The 24,105-nt window shown below is 46.2% G+C and overlaps 1 protein-coding gene across 4 annotated transcripts in view; it reads left to right on the top strand.

The window, feature by feature from the left end:
- The window catches only part of ZC3H7B (zinc finger CCCH-type containing 7B), a 123,485-nt gene that overhangs the window by 27,875 nt on the left and 71,505 nt on the right, over positions 1-24,105 (top strand). For all 4 annotated transcript variants that reach the window (XM_068252049.1, XM_068252046.1, XM_068252048.1 and 1 more), the window contains exons 7-9: positions 2,891-2,947; positions 6,804-6,843; positions 8,305-8,429. In XM_068252049.1, coding sequence (XP_068108150.1) covers positions 2,891-2,947; positions 6,804-6,843; positions 8,305-8,429 — 222 coding nt within the window. The remainder of the gene's footprint in view (positions 1-2,890; positions 2,948-6,803; positions 6,844-8,304; positions 8,430-24,105) is intronic.

Below are 24,105 nucleotides of genomic sequence, written 5' to 3' on the forward strand. Positions count from 1 at the left end.
CTGCCACATCACTAGTGATTATAATCTGATGATTACAATTATGCAAAATTTCGCATACATTTGTGCAATTACAGACATACATCATTACGATTTGGAAATTTAATTGATTTTCTGTAATGCATTTGCAATTTTGTGTACTTTTCGCGTTATGTGCCGTCTTCAGCTCTTAACTTCCTTAGCGGTAACCCCGTGCTGGACGTCGCGGAGGATTGCTCAGGCCCTGCTGGGCCGATTTGCATAATTTTTTTTTCAAACACGCGGCTAGCACTTTGCTAGCTGCGTGTTTGTTGCGATCGCCGATGCGCCGCTACCCGCCCCGATACAGCTCCCCCCCCCTGTATACTCCTTGGCAGCCTGGCCAATCGCCGGCAGGCTGCGCTATGGGGTGGATCGGGACTCTGTGACGTCACGACCTCGATGACGTTCCTCCGTTCGTCGCCATGGCGACAGGGAAAGCCCTCAAGAAAATCCCGTTCAGAACGGGATTTCCTTATGGGCAAGCGGCGCCGGCGGCGATCTGAGGCTACGGGGGGACGCCGCAGGGAGGGAGGAAGCATGTCGCTAGCGCTAGGCTAGCTACATGCTAAAAAAAAAATTAAAAAAAAGGTGAAAAAACCTCCAACGGCCGCGCAGCCGCAGAAATCCTACCGCCAGGGAGGTTAATAGCAAAGCTACCCATACATGCTATTGTCGGCAAAATTGCTAGGTATTTTAAAATTTTATATTTTAGTTTTATTTTATAAAATTTTTACAAAAAATCCCTTGTTTTTGAGAAAATTGAAAAATGGTTTTTAAGCTTAGAAAAATTAGTTTAAAAAAATGTTTCCTTTTGCATTTTTAAAATAGTTTCACTAAAACTACACGGTCTTTTTGAAAAATGTGTTTTTTGTACTTGTTACCACTATTCCTCTTAACATACCTAGCATCGTTGATGATAGTTTTGCTATTAACTGTTAAATTCGGTGCGAAATTAAGTTTCCTGGTGACGTTTACATGCAAAATTAATTATAGTTTTTTTTTTTGGTCGAAATTTTGCATCGTAATTGCGAAATGATTATACGAAATATGTGCTAATCACTACATGTCACCCAGGATCTTGTTTTGGCTTCTAATGCCTGGTACACTCCATGCAATTTTCCCGTCTGATCGACTAGAAGTTTCCGGTTGTCCCACAATTTCCATTAGGTCTGATCTGCTTCCAATTGAGAAAGAGATTGATTTTGTGCCGTACTGATCTCAGAATCTCAGAAGCCGATCAGTTCAGTGGTGGGGTTCACACTCCTTTTGTTTTTTGATGGTAAATCGTCGTCTATGCTTGGACTGTAATCTGTGTGAACAGGGGATATGGCAGCTAAGGGAGGGCAGTAAGACTAACTTTTTCATTTGGAGTTTTACTTATGACGTATAGAAATAATAAATATATATCACCTAGAAGAGGGGTCAGGAACCTTTTTGGCTGAGAGAGCCATAAACACCACGTATTTTAAAATGTATTTCCGTGAGACCCGTACAATGTTTCAAACTGGGACAGTAGGGCTCACGTCCCTGTTGCCATGGAGATGTGTATACAGCTGATGCTTCGTGCAGCGGAAGTGTCAGACACGTCTTTGTTATAATTTAAGTAGGCCTCAGTTACTTGGCCTGAGTTTTATGTAAAAGGCTTGTCCGCAGTGTATGCCTTTAAAATAAATAGAGGTTTTGTGATGCAGGCAGAGGCATCTCAGGGTCTGCGTGTAGCAGAAGATACCCGCAGATACTGAGAACATGTTCCTAAAAGAAGGCCATCGGACTACTCTGACCTCAACACTACACCACAGGAACAGAAAACATTGGCCATATTTACTAAACATCCACGTTCCTGCATATGGGTCAAATGCCTCATTGATTATTAATCAAGTAGGTGTGTATGATGACACCACGAGTGGGTCCACCAATAATCTGGTCTAGGGGTTGGCGAAGATGATGTCATACTTAACTCTTTCCTAGTCGGTATTAAAGGCTGAGGGAGCTACGAGAGCTCACTTCTGCTCTTTACTTTCACACTAGCTCGCAAGGCTGACTGGGACTTCTAAGCATGTTCTTCCTTTCTGTAATCTGATATAATGTATGCTGTACATAGGTAGTTTAGTGTAACGTAGTTAGGAAGAAGGTACCTGATAGACTTCAGCAGGGAGTCTAATCACGAGCTTGTAACGCAACATGAAGATTGGCATGGCTAGGATAGGATGAATGTATCTATCTGTATTCCTGTTTCCTGAATAAATAACGTAAACATTGAAGAAGCCTGAGAAAGTCTATATCCTGTTTGCGGTGTGGAGAGTCAAGTGATCTCACAGTCTGTGAGACGGTGGTGTCGAAGCAAGGTGATATAAGAACAGTTTATAACAGTCTTCAGCTTCTCTTAGGTTACAGCAACATCAGAAATTTCCCGGAGAGCCAGACAGGAGAAATACCGACTAACAGCTTGTACAATTAGCTAGCTGGGGGGGGGGGGGGGGGGGCGTTGATTTACTTTGTAGGATGAGATCCCCGCACTTTGGCCCAATAAGGCTGCCTGTCAAGTGACAGGCAGCCTATTGGGCCAATCAAAGTGTTGGGATCTCATCCTGCAAAGTCACTGGACCTGACAGGGTACAGAGTGGGACAATTGGAGCGGCTGTTAGTTTTGGGGGAAGCGCAAGTAAGTTAGTAGTGCATGCTGCAGCAGTAACGTGTCCTACTTCGAAAATGTTACTTGTGCTGCTTGAGCAGTGTAGCTTAGTGAATCAACCCCCAACTGATTTGTATGTGAGCCAGATGCAGCCATCAAAAGAGCCACATCTGGCTCCCGAGCCATAGATTCCCTACCCCTGATCTAGAACTTCTTAACTTTGTGTTGTCCTCTCTGCAGGTAGAACTGGATTCTTTTGGTCTTCTGAGCAATGGAGTATCCAAGTCTGCAAATAAGGTAATAGTACGTTTACAGTCACTCTTCTGCTTTGTACACGTTTGACTGCCATTTGCCGAAACAAGTGAGGAATAACGGATCGGCCAAGAATTGTTAAACAAAAGTGTTTCACTGATGCTAATAGACAGCGATTATTATCCACATAGACCAATCTGTCCCGGGGGATCAGTATCGCATGATAACAAGCGATCGCTACATTCAGAATACTTACATGCGGCCAATTACATTACAGATAGACAAAAAAAACAAAACAAGAAAGGTGACGTTCTTAGCAATCAATGTAACATTCCAACATCCAAATGGAAGTGTAGGAGTTTTGAATAGTGATGGCCATGTCTAGGAGAACTTGTGGAGAAGCATGTGATCAGTTTGGTCAGGTGATAAATATGGAGAAGCATGTGATCAGTTTGGTCAGGTGATAAATATGGAGGAGCATGTGATCGGTTTGGTCAGGTGATAGATATGTAAGTCTCTGATTTGCTGGTCAGGATCATGTGGTAAAGCAGGATGTGTTCACTGCAAATCAGAGCTTTGCAAATCTATCAGCTGATCAAATAAATCACATGATTCTCCATGAGTTCTCCTGGACATGATCATTACTAGTGTTGGATCATCCAACATAAACAACCATAACGCTTCCTGCACACTGCAAATCTGTTTTCCGATTCCGATTTGCAAATCCGATTTTTCCTGAATACAATCAACAGAAAAACGGAGGAAAAAACGCATGCAGTAACGATTAAAAATCGGAATCGCATGCAGTGTGCATGGAGCCTTAGACGTAATATAATAATAATCCTAACGTTTGTATAGCGCTTTTCTCCTATCAGACTCAGGGCTCAAGCTGCAGCCACTGGGATGCGCTCAAGAGGCCACCCTGCAGTGTTGGGGAGTCTTGCCCAAGAACTTCTTAATGAATAAGTGCTGACCCTGGCCAGGATTTGAACCCTGGTCTCACATATCAAAGACAGAGCCCTTAACCTGCTGAGCGGTCTGGACGAGCTCAGCTCGTCCAACACCGCCAGAGGCTGCCGCTCAGGCCCTGCTGGGCCGATTTTCGTGAAATAAAAAGCAGCACACGCAGCCGGCACTTTGCCAGCCGCGTGTGCTGCCTGATCGCCGCCGCTCTGCGGCGATTCGCCGCGAGCAGCGGCGAAAGAGGGTCCCCCTCAGCCGCCTGAGCCCAGCGTAGCCGGAACAAAAAGTTCCGGCCAGCGCTAAGGGCTGGATCGGAGGCGGCTGACGTCAGGACGTCGGCTGACGTCGATGACGTCACTCCGCTCGTCGCTATGGCGACGATCTAAGCAAAACAAGGAAGGCCGCTCATTGCGGCCTTCCTTGTTTATTCTGGGCGCCGGAGGCGATCGGAAGAACGCCTCCGGAGCGCCCTCTAGTGGGCTTTCATGCAGCCAACTTTCAGTTGGCTGCATGAAATAGTTTTTTTTTTATTTGAAAAAAAAACCCTCCCGCAGCCACCCTGGCGATTTAATCAGAACGCCAGGGTGGTTAAAGGATACCCGAGGTGACATGTGACATGATGAGATAGACATGTGTATGTACAGTGCCAGGCACACAAATAACTAGGCTGTGTTCCTTTTTTTTTTTTTTTTCCTCTGAAAGAGTTAAACATGAGGTATGCAAGTGACAGTTTCTGTCTGGGTCAGACTACAGTATAACCCTCACTGTTTACAGCCGCAAAACACTTTCCTGTCATTAAATGACTTCTGAAAGCAGGAAAGAGACAAAAAGGTTCAATAATTCATAGATTTGAGCTCTGGCATACTTCAATGAAGGTGTCATTGAACAGAGACAATGAAACAGTAAAAAAAACAAACCTAAAAACTAGATTTAAATATAAAATAAAACTGTGGGATATCTAAAAAAAAAAAAAAAAAGTCATTTTTCGGAGGAGGATAGATGCAATTGTTTTTCTCATCAGTTTATTTTCACCTCGGATGTCCTTTAAGCAGTAAGCTATCCTGCCACATAAGTGAAGGAGAGAGTAGTAGTCCAGATGATAATCACCATCTGAAATTAATCAGGCCATCCTCCAGTAGCGCACTAGTGGTGTTGCTAGAGTTCAATCGCCGCTCACTTGCCGCTGATCTCCTCTGTCTGCATAGCTGCTGATACTTCCTGCTAAACAGGAAGTAGAGAGTGTGTACGCGGCTATGCAGACGGAGATCAGCGGCAAGTGAGCAGCGATTGGAACGGGCAGGGAGGTGAGTTGCACATATGAGGCTTCCCGCTGCGCTAACTCTGCAAAGAGGGGGAGAGTGAGGGAGGGAGAAGTCTGGCTCTCCTCCACGTGGCTGAGTTGTGTGGCCGCGACTCCCCCCTCCATCCCTGTGCCCATTTCCCCCCCCACAGCGCTCAGGGCGGTCGCCCGCCTGGCCCGCCCCTAGAAACGGGACTGAGGGAACGTTAGAACCAGAGTCAATAATTTGATGAAGATACAGGGTAGCAACCCAAAGGTGCACATTGGACAATTCATGCAGATCAGGAAGGTTTGCTATTTATTTTTATCTAGAAAATAAAATGTATATTTAATCTAGCATCCTCCAAACTTAAAGGACCACTGTCCCAAAAAAATGTAAAATGTACATGTGAACACATACAAATAAGTATGTTTCTTCCAGAGTAAAATGAGCCATACATTACTTTTCTCCTAGGTTGCTGTCCCTTACAATAAGTGGTAGAAATCTGAAATCTGAGAATCCTCCATCCAGCTCTCCATGGAGGATTCTCAGTATTTCATTTATTCTTTACAAAAGCACTCCCTAGAGAGGAGCTATACAAAGATGCTGGCTGCCCCCACCTGTTTGCACAGTATTCTTGTAGTTGGACTGAGCAACTGCCATTCACGAAGTGCTTGTGAAAATTAAGAAAACACTGAGAATCCTCCATGAGGAAATGGGCTAGTCCAAAACCTGTCAGTTCTGTCAGAATTCTACCTACTGTAAGTGACAGCAACATAGGAGAAAAGTGATTTATAGCGCATTTTACTCGGGGAGAAGCATACTTTTTATTTGTTTTCATGTATTTTAAATTTTTACAATTTTTTTTCATGAGTGGTCCTTTAATTGCCTCTGTAGAGTAAACGTATACTCATTGGGCCAATTCTACTTGTCTGTTACTTCCATTTCTTTTTAATTTTTAAATGTTGCCATTAAAGGATACTTGAAGTGACATGTGACATGATGAGATAGACATGGGTATGTACAGTGCCAAGCACACAAATAACTATGCTGTGTTTCTTTTTTTCTTTCTCTGCCTGAAAGAGTTAAATATCAGGTATGTAAGTGGCTCGGTCCTGACTCAGACAGGAAGTGACTACAGTGTGACCCTCACTGATAAGAAATTCCCATTTTTATCTCTTTCTTGCTCTCAGAAGCCATTTTCTGCTGGGAAAGTGTTTTATAGTTGGAATTTCTTATCAGTGAGTGTCACACTGTAGTCACTTCCTGTCTGAGTCAGGACTGAGTCAGCCGCTAACATACCTGAGATTTAACTCTTTCAGGCAGAGAAAGGAAAAAAAGGAACACAACACAGTTATTTGTGTGCTAGGCACTGTACATTCACATGTCTGTCTATCTCATGTCACATGTCACTTCAAGTATCCTTTAAGGGCAACAGTTTAAAAAAAAACCAAATGGAAGTAACAGACAAGTCTATCTCATCATGTCACATGTCACTTCTGGTATCCTTTAACCACTTCACTTCGGGTAACCCTGGGGTTGCCAGGGCAAAAGCAAGGAAGTGGTCGCATGACTTCCACTGAAGCGGATTTATCATTTAACTCCCCATTATTCATTCAGTAAATTTTTCTGTTTTTTTTTTTTTTTTTTTCCCCCAGACTTCCAGTATTGTGGGAACTGTGGATGACCTTTACACAGGTGAGTTACCTTAAAGGGACAGCCATCAGATCATTGAAAGTTATATGCCCCCCATTAGCGGTTTTGTTTTTGGAACCACTGAGTTATGAGGGGTTTGTAGAAGTAATAAATGCCACAATTTGAGCTTTAAAGGGAAGGTTCAGGGTGGCTCTTAAAAAAATAAAAATGCCCATCCACTTACCTGGGGCTTCCTCCAGCCGTGGGCAGCCAGGACGTGCCTGCGCAGTACAGCCCGGAGGACGTCCGATGACGTCAGCGCGCCCCCATGAGGCGCATTTTGAAACGCAGAAGAGCCCGGCCTGGCCAGGTCGGGTCGGCCACTGGAGGGGACCGGGAGCCTGCGGAGCGGCGCCGAGGGCACGTCCTGGCTGCCCACGGCTGGAGGAAGCCCCAGGTAAGTGGATGGGCATTTTTATTTTTTTAAGAGCCACCCTGAACCTTCCCTTTAAAGAGGAACTCCAGTGAAAATAATGTAATAAAAAAAAGTGCTTCATTTTTACAATAATTATGTATAAATGATTTAGTTAGTGTTTGCCCATTGTAAAATCTTTTAAATCCCTGATTTACATTCTGACATTTATTACATGGTGCCATTTTTACTGCTGGCAGGTGATGTAGCTGCTGCATGTTTTTTTGGCAGTTGGAAACAGCTATAAACAGCTATTTCCCACAATGCAGCAAGGTTCACAGACAGGAAACTGCCAGGAGTACCACGGTCCTCAGTTTCCTGTGGGAGGGGTTTCACCACAATATCAGTCATACAGCTCCCCCTGATGGTCTGTTTGTGAAAAGAAATAGATTTCTCGTGTAAAAGGGGGTATCAGCTACTGACTGGGATAACGTTCAATTCTTGGTCGGAGTTTCTCTTTAAGCTTTAATCAGCACAACTGCTCAGACAAGTAACTGAATTCTGTTTTGTGATTTCACTTATCCTTGAATATCTTTTATGAAGTTGGAGGAGGGATTGTGACGTGTACAATTTTACTGTAAATATTGTGTGTCTGATTTCCTCTTAAAGGGAACCAGAGAGGATGAGATATACATACCTGGGGCTTCCTCCAGCCCCATACGCACGGATCGCTCCCACGCCGCCGTCCTCCGCTGCCTGGATCCGCCGCCACCGGGTCCCGTCATTGCCGAGAGTCGGCGAGTCGGCCGGCGGACGCGGCCAATTCTCCGCATCACAGGGTGCTCTCCCCATACAGATAAGCATGCGGCTGTCTACTGCGCAGCCGCATGCGTACATGTATGGAGGGAGCCCCTGTGATGCGGACAATTGGCCGCGTCCGCCGGAAGTGACGGGCCCGGTACCGGCGGATCCAGGAAGCTGAGGGCGGCGGCGTGGGAGCGATTCAGGCTTATGGGGCTGGAAGAAGCCCCAGGTATGTATAAAATCTTTGCCCTTTTTCACCCCCCGTTCCTCTCTGGTTCCCTTTTAATATTATGTTCCTTGTCTTTTAGATTTGCCCAGAAGCAGCTCGGGAGCGGTGACTGCTTCTCTGGCCAACGCTGCTCGCTCTGAGGATGATTTTGTGGACTGTTATATTATTGGGGATGAGTTGGACTCATTCCTGGAGCAGGAGATGGTAAGCCCAGTACAGCACCGCGCACGTTATGCCACGCAGTATTACGGTAGACATTGGTAATGTACGTGGTAAAGGAGAGTGAGATTAGTGCCTATGGTAAGTAGATGGACCAACTGTGTGGGTTTGTAAGTGTTGTGGGAGGCGGAGCTCCTGTCAGACAGGCCCAGGAACTTGAAGAGGAATTTTACCAACAAGTAGTAGTGGGGGGAGGGATAAATCAATTAATTGCAAAATGAGAAGTTAAAAATAGATGAGAGATCAAGAAATTATTGCTTTTCACCTTGTCATTTGTTCATATTGTTTGATCCGCAATCGGCATGCAAGTCATCATCTTTACTGCTGGCAGACGAGAAAAAAAAAACAGTACCAACTGTCATTCTCTATATCCAGAGGCGTAGCTAGAGTTTTCAGCGCCCGGGGACAGAGACAGTTTTTGAGCCCAGCACCGAAAAATGAATGTGGCCATGAAATAGATTTTACTCTGTACAGTGCTGCAAAAGAGGTCAATGTTACATAAATACATAATAATAATATGATAGGACATTAGGCTATGACTATGGTAGGATTAGATTGTGAGCTCCTCTGAGGACAGTCAGTGACATGACTATGTACTCTGTAAAGTGCTGCAGAAGATGTCAGTGCTATATAAATACATAATATGGTAGGACGTTACACCATGAGACTGGCAGAAATTAGATTGTGCTCTTAGGATAAGGAAACGGGACATCAAAGCACACCCCCCCAACCATGCCTTAAAGGACCACTATCGCAAAAAAAAGTAGGCCGTTAAAAAATGTGACAGATGACAGATTTTGGGCCAGTCCATCTTTTTAAGGGGGATTCTCAGGGCTTTCTTTGTTTTCAACAGCATTTCCTGAACAACAGGTGCAAAATCTAACTGACATAATAGTGTGCAAGTGATTAGGGAGGCCGGCTGGTATCTTGCTATTTTGGCAGTTAAACTGCTGTTCAGGAAATGCTGTTGAAAACAAACAAAGCCCTGAGAATCCCCCATGAGGAGATGGACTGGCCCAAAACCTGTCATCTGTCACATTTTTTAACTGCCTACTTTTTTCGCGATAGTGGTCCTTTAAAGAGAATCTGTATTGTTAAAATCGCTCAAAAGTAAACATACCAGTGCGTTAGGGGACATCTCCTATTACCCTCTGTCACAATTTCGCCGCTCCTCGCCGCATTAAAAGTGGTTAAAAACAGTTTTAAAAAGTTTGTTTGTAAACAAACAAAATGGCCACCAAAACAGGAAGTAGGTTGATGTACAGTATGTCCACACATAGAAAATACATCCATACACAAGCAGGCTGTATACAGCATTCCTTTTGAATCTCAAGAGATCATTTGTGTGTTTCTTTCCCCCTGCATCTCTCATGCACTGAAGTTTCAGGCTGCTTGTTTCTTCCTGCAAACAGCTTTGCCCTTGTTTGTAATTCCTCAGTATGTGAAAGCCCAGCCAGCTCAGAGGACCATTTATCCAGCTGATTAGAGCAGCTTCTCTCTTCTCTCTTAGGCCCGGTTCACACTTGCGGTGGCCCTCCGGAATCGCCGTGCCGGAGCCGCACCGCCTGCAGAACGGACGGAACGGACGCACGGCATAGCAATTAAAGCCTATGCGTCCGTTCACATGGGTCCGTTCTGCAGAACCGGAGCCGGACCGGATCCGGGCCGGATCCGGACTCCGGCCTCCGTTCCAACATGCGCTATTTTTTCATCCGGCCCCTCCGGCAGCCGTATCCGGGGCGGAGCCGGACTGCACCATCCGGCCAATACAAACCAATGGGAACCGGAGGCCGCACAACACACTGGCTGAGAAATCCGGATGTTCTACCCCACTTCCTATGCGGATTGTTGCGGCGATATTGGCTGGGGACACGTGGGCAAGCATTTTGGAGTGGAGCAGCACAGCTGGATCCGGATACGGAGATGTTGGCAGCATGTCGCAGGTGGAGGTGAGTGCTAAACAGCAGAGGGCCTGATTCCACAGGTCCCCCTTCTGCTGACCTCCCAGACCCCAACATTTTTTTTTTTTTTTTACGTGACTTTGCCAAACGGATCCGGATCGCATCCTGATTACCACCTGATGCAACCTGACCGGATCCGGATCGGATCCGGATCAGAACCGTACGGTTCCGATCCGGATCCGGTCCGGATCCGGTCAGGTCATCCGGTCCGTTTGGCAAACAACCGCTAATGTGAACCGGGCCTTATCTAAATAACACACAGGCAGTGTGCATAGAGGGGCCAGAAAGGGTGAGTTCATAGCAGAACCACAACACTGAAGAACTTGGCAGCTTTCCAGACACAGGCCACAAGTCTGACAGGGGAAAGATACATTGATTTATTACAGAGACTGTCATAGTAGAAAGTGCTGCAGTTAGCCAGAACACATTAGAATAGCTTTTGGAACTTGTAGGATGATAAAAAACAGGATGCAATTTTTGTTACGGAGTCTCTTTAAATTTACATGCAGCACTTGGAGTGCACTGCAGTAAAAAGTGGCCATGAAATACAGTGGGCCCTGCCAAATGTACATGAAATCCTCCAGTGAAGCCAACCATTACCAGGAAATGTAGTGTGATGGGCCATCTGTCTGTGTACGCATGCTCCTGGCATGCAGAAAGGCTGCTTTTTGTGCGCCACCCCGTACAACAGCCCCAATGAAGTATGTGCATAAAACTTTAGTAAAGTTACCATGCACTGAGAGCGTATGGCAATTTTACCATTATACTGACAAGGTGGAAAGCATTGTAATGCGCATTATCCTAACAGAAGTTGCATTACCTAGGCAACCTGCTAATATTGCAACATGCACTACCTTGTCAGTGCAACAGTAAAATTGCTGTTCATTCTCTGCACAGGGTTACGTTAGCAAAGATTTGCCCGTCAAATGCATATACGTCAAGTAAACGGCGGCACCTACAATGGATACTCACATGAGACACTTTATATACACACACATACACAGACACGCTGTAGATTCACAGACACACACAGGCAAGCTGAAGATTCACAGACACACAGAGACACTCTGTAGATGCGCACACACACACACACACACACACACACACACACACACACACACACACACACACACACACACACACACACACACACACACACACACACACACACACACACACACACACACACACACACACACACACACACACACACACACACACACACACACACACTGTAGATACACACACACACACACACACACACACACACACAAACACTGTAGATACACACACACACAAACACTCTGTAGATATACACACACACAGGCACTCTGTAGATATACACACACAGGCACTCTGTAGATATACACACACACACACACTGTAGATATACACACACACACACACTCTGTAGATATGCACAGACACACACACACTGTAGATACGCACACACACACACACTGTAGATACGCACACACACACACACACTGTAGATACACACACACACACACACACACAGACACTCTGTAGATGCAGACACACACACACTGTAGATACACACACACACACACACACACACAGACACTCTGTAGATGCAGACACACACACACTGTAGATACACACACACACACACACACACACACACAGACACTCTGTAGATGCAGACACACACACACTGTAGATATACACACACACACACACACACACACACAGACACTCTGTAGATGCAGACACACACAAACACTCTGTACATGGACAGGCACACTGGAGGTGCACCGACACACTCTCTCTCTCTCTCTCTCTCTCTCTCTCTCTCTCCCTCCAAGCTAGTTTTTGCTGACTGTTATGACTGTTAGAAAAATTAGAAGAGGTGTAAGTCATTTGACTTCTGCCAGCAGGGAGCCAGCACATGACCTTTCACTTTCCCTGTACACTAGCCATGCCTGTATTTTACTTTAGAGGAGGGAGGGGAGGGGGGGCAATCGCTCTGCTAATCATTTAACACAGGCGATCCCTTCCCATTCATTCTCCCTCCACCCTGGGCCTGATCTCACCTCTGTCCACCCTGATTGCCAGGCACTCGTCTGTCACAGGCAGCAGCCCTGCAGAAACACGGAGGTGGGACAGCACATCACAGATCAGCAGCATGGCTGGTGGTCTCCTCATCGGCAGCAAAGCTGAGGGTCTCCTCCTGACATCAGGGGGGTTAGCAGCATGGAGGTTGGCCAGGAAGCACAGGGTCAGTAGCAGTGTCACAGGGGCGCACTTCACTTAGCAGTAGCTGGCAGCTCCATATCAACTGAGCGGCAGTTCTTTTAAACATTGCCCCTCCCTCCTCTATGATTACATGGCCACAGCAGCACGAGCATTGGGTAGAGTAAAGCTGGTGGTGCTGCTATTGGCCACAATCTCCCCCTCATTGCTGCTCTGCGCGCAGGCTGTAATCTGTGAGATCTGCCGCAATGTAACTGGGACAGGAAGGAGACGGGCTCCACGTAAACTGTGCAGGAAGCTGCAGAATGCCGGGTACTGTAATGTGCGACACACAGAAAGGTTACACATGCAGGCTGCAGCCGCTGCACAGTGCACACATTGCTAATGTTGGCTACTCAGCTGATGCGACGTCACTCGCTGACTGGGGATGGGGAGATCCTGATTCCGGCCCGCTGGCGGTGAGCGCTGCTAGCGCGTATCAATAAAATAAATGTATAAAAAAAAAAAACACTGCAGCTGAGCTGGGGGCGCCCTTGGGAACCTAGCGCCCGGGGGCACTTGTCCTACCCCGACCCCCCCTAGCTCTGCGCCTGTCTATATCCACACCCCGTAACAATGCGATGGGCTCAAAGGCTTTTTTTTTTAACCCCCTTGGCGGTAATCCCGAGCTGAGCTCGGGGTATGCCGCCGGAGGTCGCCGCTCAGGCCCTGCTGGGCCGATTTTCAATCTGAAAAAAGCAGCACACGCAGCCGGCACTTTGCCAGCCGCGTGTGCTGCCCGATCGCTGCCGCTCCGCGGCGATCCGCCGCGTGCAGCGGCGAAAGAGGGTCCCCCCAGCCGCCCGAGCCCAGTGCAGCCGGAACAAACAGTTCCGGCCGGCGCTAGGGGCTGGATCGGGCGGCTCTGACGTCAGGACGTCGACTGACGTCCATGACGTCACTCCGCTCAAGCGAAACAAGATAGGCCGCTCATTGCGGCCTATCTTGTTACTTTCGATTGCCGGAGGCGATCGAAAGTACGCTTCCGGAGCGCCCTCTAGTGGGCTTTCATGCAGCCAACTTTCAGTTGGCTGCATGAAATAGTTTTTTTTTTATTTAAAAAAAACCCTCCCGCAGCCTCCCTGGCGATTTTAATAGAACGCCAGGGAGGTTAATAGATATACATATCTATAAAGTTGCTTGGCAGTTGGAAACAGCTGTTATTTCCCACAATGCAACAAGGATCACAGACCGCAAACTGTCAGGGCCATGGTCATGACATCACACTGTGGGAGGGATTTCACCACAATATCAGCCATACAAACCCCCAAGATGACCTATTCAAGAAAAGGTAAAGATTTCTGGTGGGAAAGGGGGTATCGGCTACTGATTGGGATGAAGTTCAGTCCTTAAAGTTCCTCTTAAAGGTGGCCACACACCATACAATTTTTTAAATATCTGTTCAATTAAAGAATTGCAATCAATTTTTCTGACTGTAACAATGCAAAAATCTGACCAATGTACCACACACCTATGTTAAATTTTTCCCCCAATTATGATAATGATTGGAAACTCTGAGAAAATTGCTAGGGTGTGTATATTAATAAATTGACAATCTAACACACACCATACAATCTTTAGAAAAATTTAAGAAAAATTTCCAGCATTCCAGATCGATAAAAAACAGGAAATCCGATCGGATTTTTCAGTCGAATGGAAAAAAAAAAGCTTTCTTTTTATTTTTCTCCGAGATATCCGATCAGATTTATTGAATTGCCATAAAGTTAGATCATTTATTGTATCGTTTGTGGCCACCTTTTTAAGCCATTTTTCTAGAAAAAGGCCTGGGACCCTCTAGATGCGCTTTTTACCGACGATCGGCAAAGAGCTACAGCGGTGGATCCCTGTGGGAGTGGCCCTAACTTGCAGCGTTTTGGGAGTGATCCAGGAGCGATCGCATCAGTGGCTTATAGTAGCCAAATCACTTCAGGAATTGCATTGAAATTGCGGCACGTCCACTATTGGGCAAACCGCAGATGCTTTGTGATTGCCGCAAAGCGCCCATAGTGGGTCCCAGGCCTAAGCGTCAGTCCTCCTAGGCATGGCCGGCCTTTGACCTGAGCGACCAGACCGGTCGCTCAATGCGCCGGCTTCCAGGGGGGCGCACGTGCATTCATCTACTCTGGACTGGCCTTGGCTGCATTTCTACCTGGCTGCGGGCTCAGAGTCCGTCTGTGGCTGCTGCGAGTAGCTCCCAGGGCTGTGGAGTCGGTACAAAAATCCACCGACTCCGACTCCTCAGTTTAGGATTACTCCGACTCCACGACTCCGACTCCTCTAAAAAGTATGTAACATGAAATTCGTCTCTTAACTGCCAACGCTTAGGAATTTTAAAAAGACAACTGACGTGAGGACATGGAGGCTGCCATATTTATTCCCTTTAGTCATAGACTAAAACTAGTCCTTGGTAAGAGTACTTGTAAAAGGTACAGGCCGGAACAAAGAACATCTATCAGGCCCTAGGCAATGTAACTGTGGGTACATGTAAGAGTGATGTGCAGGTACTCTGCAGGGGAATGAGGGGATTGTAAACAGACAACACCTCTGTGTTCAATGTGCACAGCATTCTCAGTGGATTCCCTGCAGCTCTGTGGGGAGTGCATATGTAGAGTATAGTACTACTGTGTAACAAAGTAAACCTGAGACAGATGAAAATAAAGTTTTATACATACCTGGGGCTTCCTTCAGCCCCCTTCAGGCTAATCAGTCCCTCGCTGTCGTCCTCCGCCACCTGGATCTTCTGCTATGAGTCCAGGTACATGAGCCAGTCTGGCGTAGTGCGCATGCACACACTCCGCCGCCAGGAGCATACTACACCTGTGCAGCACTATTGCGCAGGTGCAGAACGTTCCTGGCTGTGGGAGCGGCATGCGGCCGGACAGCGCTGACTGGCTGAATTACCAGGACTCATAGCAGAAGATCCAGGTGGTGGAGGTGGACAGCGAGGGACTGATTAGCCTGCTGAAAGAAGCCCCAGGTATGTATAAAACTTTTCTTTTCATCCTTCTCAGGTACCATTTAATTCGTAGTCACCAAACCAAATTTTAACAACGTATCAAATTATTTGATTTCATGAGCAAAGGGAGTGCATACATTTGCATAAATCAGCATCAATGCAGAATTATTTCCATCTCGTTGACCATCTCTATTAGTGACACAGCTACACATCAGGCTTTATTCTTACAGCATAGATGTTATTTAGTATATATAAGAGATTCCTGTGTACACATCATATATACAGTCACAGTCAGATATGTATATCTGACCTTAAAAATACGGGGACTGCTTTATTGAAGCAATGTGAAAGGAAGGGGAACCCCTGTTCCTCCAATAAATGTAAAATATTTTATATTTGTCATCATGCAGCTGAAAAAAGGATGCTATTTATTATTATAATTTAGAAAATAGATTTTATTTCTGAAATCTTGTATTTTTAATTCGGGTCCACTTTAACCTCCTGAGCGGTATGGACTAGCTCAGCTCGTCCATCACCGCCGATGGCTGCGCTCAGGCCCTGCTGGGCCGATTTTCTTCAAATAAAGAGCAGCACACGCAGCCGGCACTTTGCCAGCCGCGTGTGCTGCCTGATCGCCGCCACTCTGCGGCGATCCGCCGCGAGCAGCGGCGAAAAAGTGTCCCCCCAGCCGCCCGAGCCCTGCGCAGCCGGACCAATCAGTTCCGGCCAGCGCTAAGGGCTGGATCGGAGGCGGCTGACGTCAGGACGTCGGCTGACGTCCATGACGTCACTCCGCTCGTCGCCATGGCGACGAGGAAAGCCAAACAAGGAAGGCTGCTCATTGCGGCCTTCCTTGTTTATTCTGGGCGCCGGAGGCGATCGGAAGAACGCCTCCGGAGTGCCCTCTAGTGGGCTTTCATGCAGCCAACTTTCAGTTGGCTGCATGAAATAGTTTTTTTTTAATTAAAAAAAACCCCTCCCGCAGCCTCCCTGGCGATCTCAATAGAACGCCGGGGAGGTTAAAATTATCTCCTAGGAGAAAACTCAGGAGAAAAGGGGAATTGCATGTGGACCTGTGTGTGTGTGTGCATGTTTGTGTGTGCGCGAAAAAAGGATAAATGGGAGGCACCAAAATCTGGTTTCGTCAGGGTGCTGTGAAACCTAAGCCTGCTCCTAGGGTCGCTCAAACAGGCTCTGTCATACCAAGAATATGTCTTTGTAACATGCCATCAAGGCACATTTGAAGAGGAACTCCAATGGGATCCTTTAGGGCCCGTTTCCACTAGTACGACGCGATTTCGCCGGCATTCCGACGCTTGTAAAAACGCATGCGGGTGCGTTTCCGCATGCGTTTTACCTGCGATTTCGCGTGCGATTTCGCATGGCAGGGTGCCATGCGAAATTAACCATGACACTCCCAGGGCAAAATAACATTGAGAAGGGTGCGAAATCGCACGCGAAATCGCGGGTAAAAACGCATGTAACAAACGCATGCGTTTTTACTATTAAATACATTAGCGACGATTCGCACGGATTCCCGACGCAGGCGAATTCTGCGGGTCCCGCCGTGCAGATTTGGCCCGCCGCCAAATCGCTCCCGCACGCCGCACAGGTGGAAACAGCCCCATCCACTAACATTAACTATGCGAATCCGCATGCAGTGCCCGCATGCGGATTAGCCCTAGTGGAAACGAGCCCTTACACAGACCGAATGGTATCTGCTGGAACAAATTGGAGGCACGTTGGGCAATCAGGAGCACAGATCTGAGGAGAGTCCTTTGATCTTTTGATATGCATCCACCAGGAAAATAAACGTCTCCTTGTTGGAGATATGGGGCTTCCATGGCCAAAATATATTCCAACACTTTTGCATAATTGTTGAAATGATGGTTTCCTACTATTTGCAGTTCCATATATCAAACATTTTCCCTCATTGGTGTAATGGTACCGAGAGAGAGGAGGGTTTAGAGGGAGGAGGCTGGGAAGTTATAGGGTTAGGGAGGGATAGGAGAATCCACTTCTTTTTGTATTTACATTGAATGTGACTCTACTGATATCTTCCTAACTTATTATCTTTTTAAGAAATCTTTTGTGTATGAGTCACAGTTACATATTTGATGTTGTAAAATGAAAATTTGAAATAAAATATTTTTGGAAGAGCAACTCCAGTGAAAATAATGTAATAAAAAAAGTGCTTTATTTTTACAATAATGATGTATAAATGATTTAGTCAGTGTTTGCTCATTGTAAAATCTTTCCTCTCCCTGATTTACATTCTGACATTTATCACATGGTGACATTTTTACTGCTGGCAGGTGATGTCTTCGGAAGTAGCTGCTGCTTGCTTTTTTGGCAGTTGGAAACAGCTGTAAACAGCTATTTCCCACAATGCAATGAGGTTCACAGACAGGAAACTGCTTGGACCATAGTCCTTCACAGTCTCACCACAATATCAGCCATACAGAGCCCCGTGATGATCCGTTTGTGAAAAGGAAAAGGTTTCTCATGGGAAAGGGGGTATCAGCTACTGATTGGGATGAAGTCCAATTCTTGGTTACAGCTTCTCTTTAAATTTGACAGCAGGACGACGGTCAACCAATCGAATTGATGGCGGAAGCACAAAAATGATGATCCAGAAATACGTAGCTGGCCACACACAAGGATTTTGAAGGAAATTATAATTTATCATTATCCGATACACTTTGTCAACCAACTTACCCCTTTCCAATCCTGTGTCGGACTGTCCAACAGTGCAACTGGCACTTTCCAGTTCAACACCAATGTCTGTTATAGTCTGACACTGAAAAACATGGCCGTGGCATCAGCCCCTTTAGTTCAAAGTGTCAGACTAAGATCACCGCCAGCCCCACCCTCTGCGCCACGTTATATCATTAGTCCGGCACGGCGTCAGGCTATGTGTTGGACAAAGTCTGACACTTTGAACCCCTTCGACACCGTGCTGCGGCATGTAATTATGCTGGTGCGCATGCAAGGGGGCGGAGCTACAGTGTGCAAGCTGATGCCCCTCTGCTGATGCAGAGTCACCTCCTTGCTCTAGTGTGAGAGGGTAGAGACCCCACCGTTACCCACTCCCCCCCCCCCCCCCCCCCCCAGCACAGCGGGGGGGAAAGGAGTGGGGGGGGGCGTGGGTGATTTATTTAAAATAAATAAATAAATTGGAAAAGTTTCTCTCTAATTTTTATCAGAACGGATCTTCCGGGAAGGATTGGTCTATGTGATCATTGTTTATCCACATTTTTTTGCCTGTTTTTTAATTTTTTTTTTCCTTCCTGATGATGCGCTGGTGATACATCGTTCCTCATTAGTTTCGATTGATGACGGTCTAGCGTGCGTTCTGAGCATTAGGGGTGGCTCACACTGCAAGAGCTTTCTTAACGCTAGAATTTTTAGATTAGAAAATCGCATCGCTCTAGTGTGAACGCACACTTAAGGTGCCCATACACTTAAACGATTTCCCGCCGATAGACAGATTTGATCACTGTGATCAAATCTGCTGTGAAATCGATGCGCAAACGCCGACCGAATGACCAATTTCTGTCTATAATCGATTGTTCCCGTCAATCCGTCCGTCCGTGTGGAAGATTTTGCTCGATTGCCGGCGGGTCGGGAGTGCGTCAATAGCAGCGTTCGAATGTCCAACGACCGATGCTAGCGGCAATACATTACCTGTTCCGGCGAGTGTCACCGCTACTCCTTCTCTGCTGGGCTCCGGCAGGCTTCACTTACTTCCTGTCCCGACAGGAAGTTTAAACAGTAGAGCGCCCACTACTGTTTAAACTTCCCCCGATAGGAAGTATAGTGAAGCTGCAGCCCAGAGCGGAGAAGACAGCGGAGACCGGGGGACTCGTGCCGGCCGGATCAGGTAATGTATGCAGGCGGCAGCTCCACAGATTGTGAATTGGTTTTATAGTGAAATCGATTCAAAATCTGTTTGCAGTGTAGGCAGCCAATAGATCCCTCTTTGATCAGATTTGATCACAGAGGGATCTATCTGCTGGTCGACCAGTGTATGGCTGCCTTTAGCATTACATTAGCAAGAGCTTTTAAAATCACAAAGCGCTTAGAAAAAGCTCTTGTAATGTCAACAAGGAGGCATTAGACAGGCAGATAAGATGGTGTTTGCCACAGGTAGTCTCCTAGCAGCTGAGGCAGAGTGAAGAGGGTCAAATGCTATGTTGCGTAAGCCACACCTATTCTCCCGGCAGCTCTGCCAGTGTTTTGTGAATGAATCCCTGGGTCACATGACTGCCTCAAATTTAAATATTGTCCACAGGACCCTGTTCAGCGGAATAATCCGGAAGGATGAGTTAGGGCTGTAAGCCTGAGGCTACTTTCACACATGGTGCGAGTTGTGAGCAGCAGAAGCGCCCACTACAGTGCACTGCACCATTATATGCAGATTTGTCCCTGTGGCAGATGGCGCAGGCAGGGAAAGCTCCATGACCCCGCCCCACGGACGTACACGCAAGTGATGTCAGACGTCATAGACAGGAAGTGCATCCTGTGACTTTGCTGGGATGCGCATGTGCGCTGCAACATCACTGACTCCATTGCATTCGTGCTGCGAGCATCACCGCTCGGTAGTGCACTGCAGAGTTTTTGTCACCAGAAGAACTTCCGTCGCACAGCATTGTGGGTATTGTGGTCAGTCTCATTGAGTAAAATGCCACTGTGACTTAAAGAGGAACTCCGACCAAGAATTGAACTTTTTCCACTAACCCTCCAGGACAGGTATACATCGAGACTTGGCCCCTCCCAGGAAACAGGAAACATCCACAAGCCTCTCTATAAATAAAAAAAATCCGTCAGGTGATCGGCAGTATGGATGTTTCCTGTTCCAGGGACAGGTCTCTCTATACCTGCGCTGCATGTCCTGGAGAGCCTGGGTGGCTAAGGGCTGTTGGCGTGGCGGAACCTGGAGGACAACTAGCTGTGGTGAAGTTGGGGGGTGTCCGCTTACCTCTCTGAAGAGCATTGTGGTGTTATCGGGGGAGAGAGGGCCGCAAATGGAGTTCTTGGATATGGCAGGCGCCGCCGGCTGGACTGACGAACAGGCACGCTGCGGGAGTAGGCGGAGGCTGAAGCGGGCGCAACGTGCCAGACGCTAAGATGGCGGACGGAGCACTTCCGCGTGTCGTCATTTCCGCCCGCCGGAATTAAGAACCTGCGGCGTTCCTCGCGTCTCTGCACTCGTGCAGGACGCAGTATGGAGGCACAGTCAGCACCAGTATCCGGAGCGAGTCAGGCGGCTCCTGAGGAGGATCTGAGACAGGAATCAAGGGATTCCAGCAAGGTATTGGTCACAAACAAACGGTGGTTTATGTGATGCCTATGCTACTATGCTGCAGAGATATTTAATGCTGACTGCTGCTAGAGGAACTTTGTATTAGTGATAATCTGATGGTTAAAGATTGTATCACTTAGTATGCTGATATTTTTTGTTGCTAAAACCCAGGTGATGAGTTGTTTAGTGACAGTGGTTTTTTGGGGTTTTTGTGTATTGTTGCAGGCAACTCCAGCTTCAGGCTCAGGTTCAGCTCCAGCATCAACAGAAGCATCAGAACCTGTTAGGCCTAAAAAACGCTGTCCCTCTTGCAATATAAAACTGCCAGTGTCTTGGAAGAAATTACTATGTCAACAATGTGCAACTAGAGTATTGAACGAAGAATCTGCAGTAGCTTATAAAGATTTCCTTAGGATGGTGCGCAAGGAAATGTCTGATTCCATGAAAGTTTTTAGGGAATCAATGTCGGCTCAAACTGTGGTTAATCAACCTCCAATTGTTATTACACAAGTACCGAGTGGTTCTGGAACTATGTTCCCAGCCACCTCAGGGGCACAAACAATATTTTAACCTATAAATATTGATCAAGCGGCCTCAAGTATAAACTTACAACCACCAGTTATGCCTGTGGAACAGCCGGGGGCAGTCTCTGCCATTCCCATTGATACACCGGTAGAGGGGCAGATACCAGGGGCAGAGTCTGGTCATAAAAAGGCTAGAACTAAAACAGATCGCCCGGTGCTATCTGATTCTGAACCAGAAGAATATTCAGAGGACATTTCTGAATGTGATTCAGAGGATGAGGTATCAGAAAAAGATCAGGATAAGCCGTCAAAATTCAGATTCTCGGCTAATGAAACGGATGAGCTTTTAAAAGCTATTTATGATTCATTAGGTCTGAAACAAGATTCCCCAGCGTCCATGTCTGCACACGATGCTTTATACGCAGGTATGGAAGGTTTAAAGCCCATGGTCTTTCCTGTTCATCCATCTACAAAACAATTAATTGATAGTCAATGGAAGAACCCAGATAGAAAAGTTTTTCTATCCAGGGGTTTCAAAAGAAGATTTCCCTTTGCTGAGGAGGATTGCAAACAATGGGATAAATGTCCCAAATTGGATGCAGCCTTCTCACAAGTTCATAAGGAAAATGAACTATCTTTTGAGGATCTAGGATTCCTAAAAGATCAGTCAGATAAAAAAGCGGAATTCGCGTTAAAAAAGACGTGGTCGGCAATTTGTGCGAATTTTCGTCCAGCTGCCGCAACCACTTGCGTAGGTCGTACATTAGATATGTGGATGCATCAGGTAATGCATCATATTAAAATGGGATCTAGTAAAGAAACTATTCTTAATTCTTTCACAGTAATGTTTAAAGCTATAAACTTTATAATTGATGCAGCAACGGAGTCAATTCGTTTAACCGCTAGGGCTGCAGCTTTATCTAATGTAGCCAGACGGAATATCTGGATTAAAACCTGGGAAGGTAGTAACATATCTAAAAGTAAATTATGTACCATTCCCTTTTCAGGGGATTTGTTATTTGGGCATCAACTAGACGAAATACTAGAAAGATCCTCAGATAAGAAGAAGGGATTTCCTAAGAAAACCCAATTCAGACCAGGGAAAAGGTTTTTTCGGAAAAACCGTCAAGGCAATAAGCCCAGGCCACAAAACAAACGTAAGTCCTGGTCTTTTTCAAGGGAACAGAACAGACCAAACGCCTTGTTTGGAAGTTCAGACCCTTCAACAAAAAAACAGCAGTGACAACGAACTGGCTGTGGGGGGAAGGCTGGCCCTATTTTACCCACAGTGGCAAAGGTTTACAACCAGCCCGTTTATCCTCAGTCTAATACAGTCAGGGTATCACATTGTGTTCCATCAAAAACCTCTGACAAGATTTATAGTGACAAAACGATTTCAGGCAGTGGAAGAACAGATGGCTATAAGTTCTATTCTACAAGATATGATTCTAAGGAAGGTAGTCACTTTGGTTCCAATCCGGGAGCAGGGGAGAGGTTTTTACTCAAGGATTTTCCTAGTGAAAAAACCGTCGGGGAATTACCGTCTCATATTAAATCTCAAACCTTTAAATCCATTCATAAAGCATCAGAGTTTCAGGATGGAGTCAATTTTTTCTCTCAGGAACCTACTGACAGCCAATTGTTTTATGTTAAGCATAGACCTCAAGGACGCATACTGGCATGTCCCGATCGAGGAGAAATCTCAAAGATTTCTCAGGTTCGCAGTGAAGGAATCCTCAGGGATAACCCATTATCAATTCCGTTGCCTCCCTTTTGGCATAAAATCCGCTCCGAGGATTTTTACCAAAGTGATTGCCGAGATAGTAGCAGATCTACACAGGAAAGGGATCATGATTGTCCCTTACCTGGACGATCTGTTGATATTTGCAGAATCAAAACAAATACTGTTATCTCAAAGAGAGATTGTGGTGCAAACTCTCCAGCAGGCGGGATGGATCATAAGTCTGGAGAAATCACAGATGGATCCCACACAGAAGATACTGTTTTTGGGATTTTTAATAGACTCAATTCACCAAAAGATGTTTCTACCAGAATTGAAAGTTTTGAAAATAATACAGCAAATCCAGAATTTCAGACAACTAGAAAGTATATCAATCCGAGATGCCATGAGATTACTGGGACTGCTAAATTCAGCAGCTCCAGCAGTCCAGTGGGCAATGAAGCATGTTCGAGTATTACAGGCATGGATCCTGAAGAACTGGAACAAGTCAATCCAGTCTTTGGATCTCTCAATACTAATACCGGAATCGGTAAAGGAAGACTTACGGTGGTGGATGAATCCTTGCACACTTACCCAGGGAAAGTCTTGGAGTTTTCCAACTCAAATAATCTTAACTACAGACGCAAGCATGTCAGGTTGGGGGGCTCATGTTCAGGACTTCAGAGTGCAGGGTCTCTGGCAAAGTCATATGCAAGGTCAGTCTTCAAACTACAGAGAATTGATGGCCGTGAAATTAGCTCTAATAGCAACACAGCATATAGTGGCAGCAAAACATCTGCAAGTAAGAACAGACAACTCCACAGTAGTAGCGTACATAAATCGCCAAGGTGGAACAAAGTCGCAGAAATTGATGAATCTTTCACTAGAGATATTGGACTTAGCAGAGCAAAATCTTTTGTCACTTACAGCAATACATCTGAA

Source organism: Hyperolius riggenbachi, chromosome 9, assembly GCF_040937935.1.
Source record: "Hyperolius riggenbachi isolate aHypRig1 chromosome 9, aHypRig1.pri, whole genome shotgun sequence".
NCBI lineage: Eukaryota > Metazoa > Chordata > Amphibia > Anura > Hyperoliidae > Hyperolius > Hyperolius riggenbachi.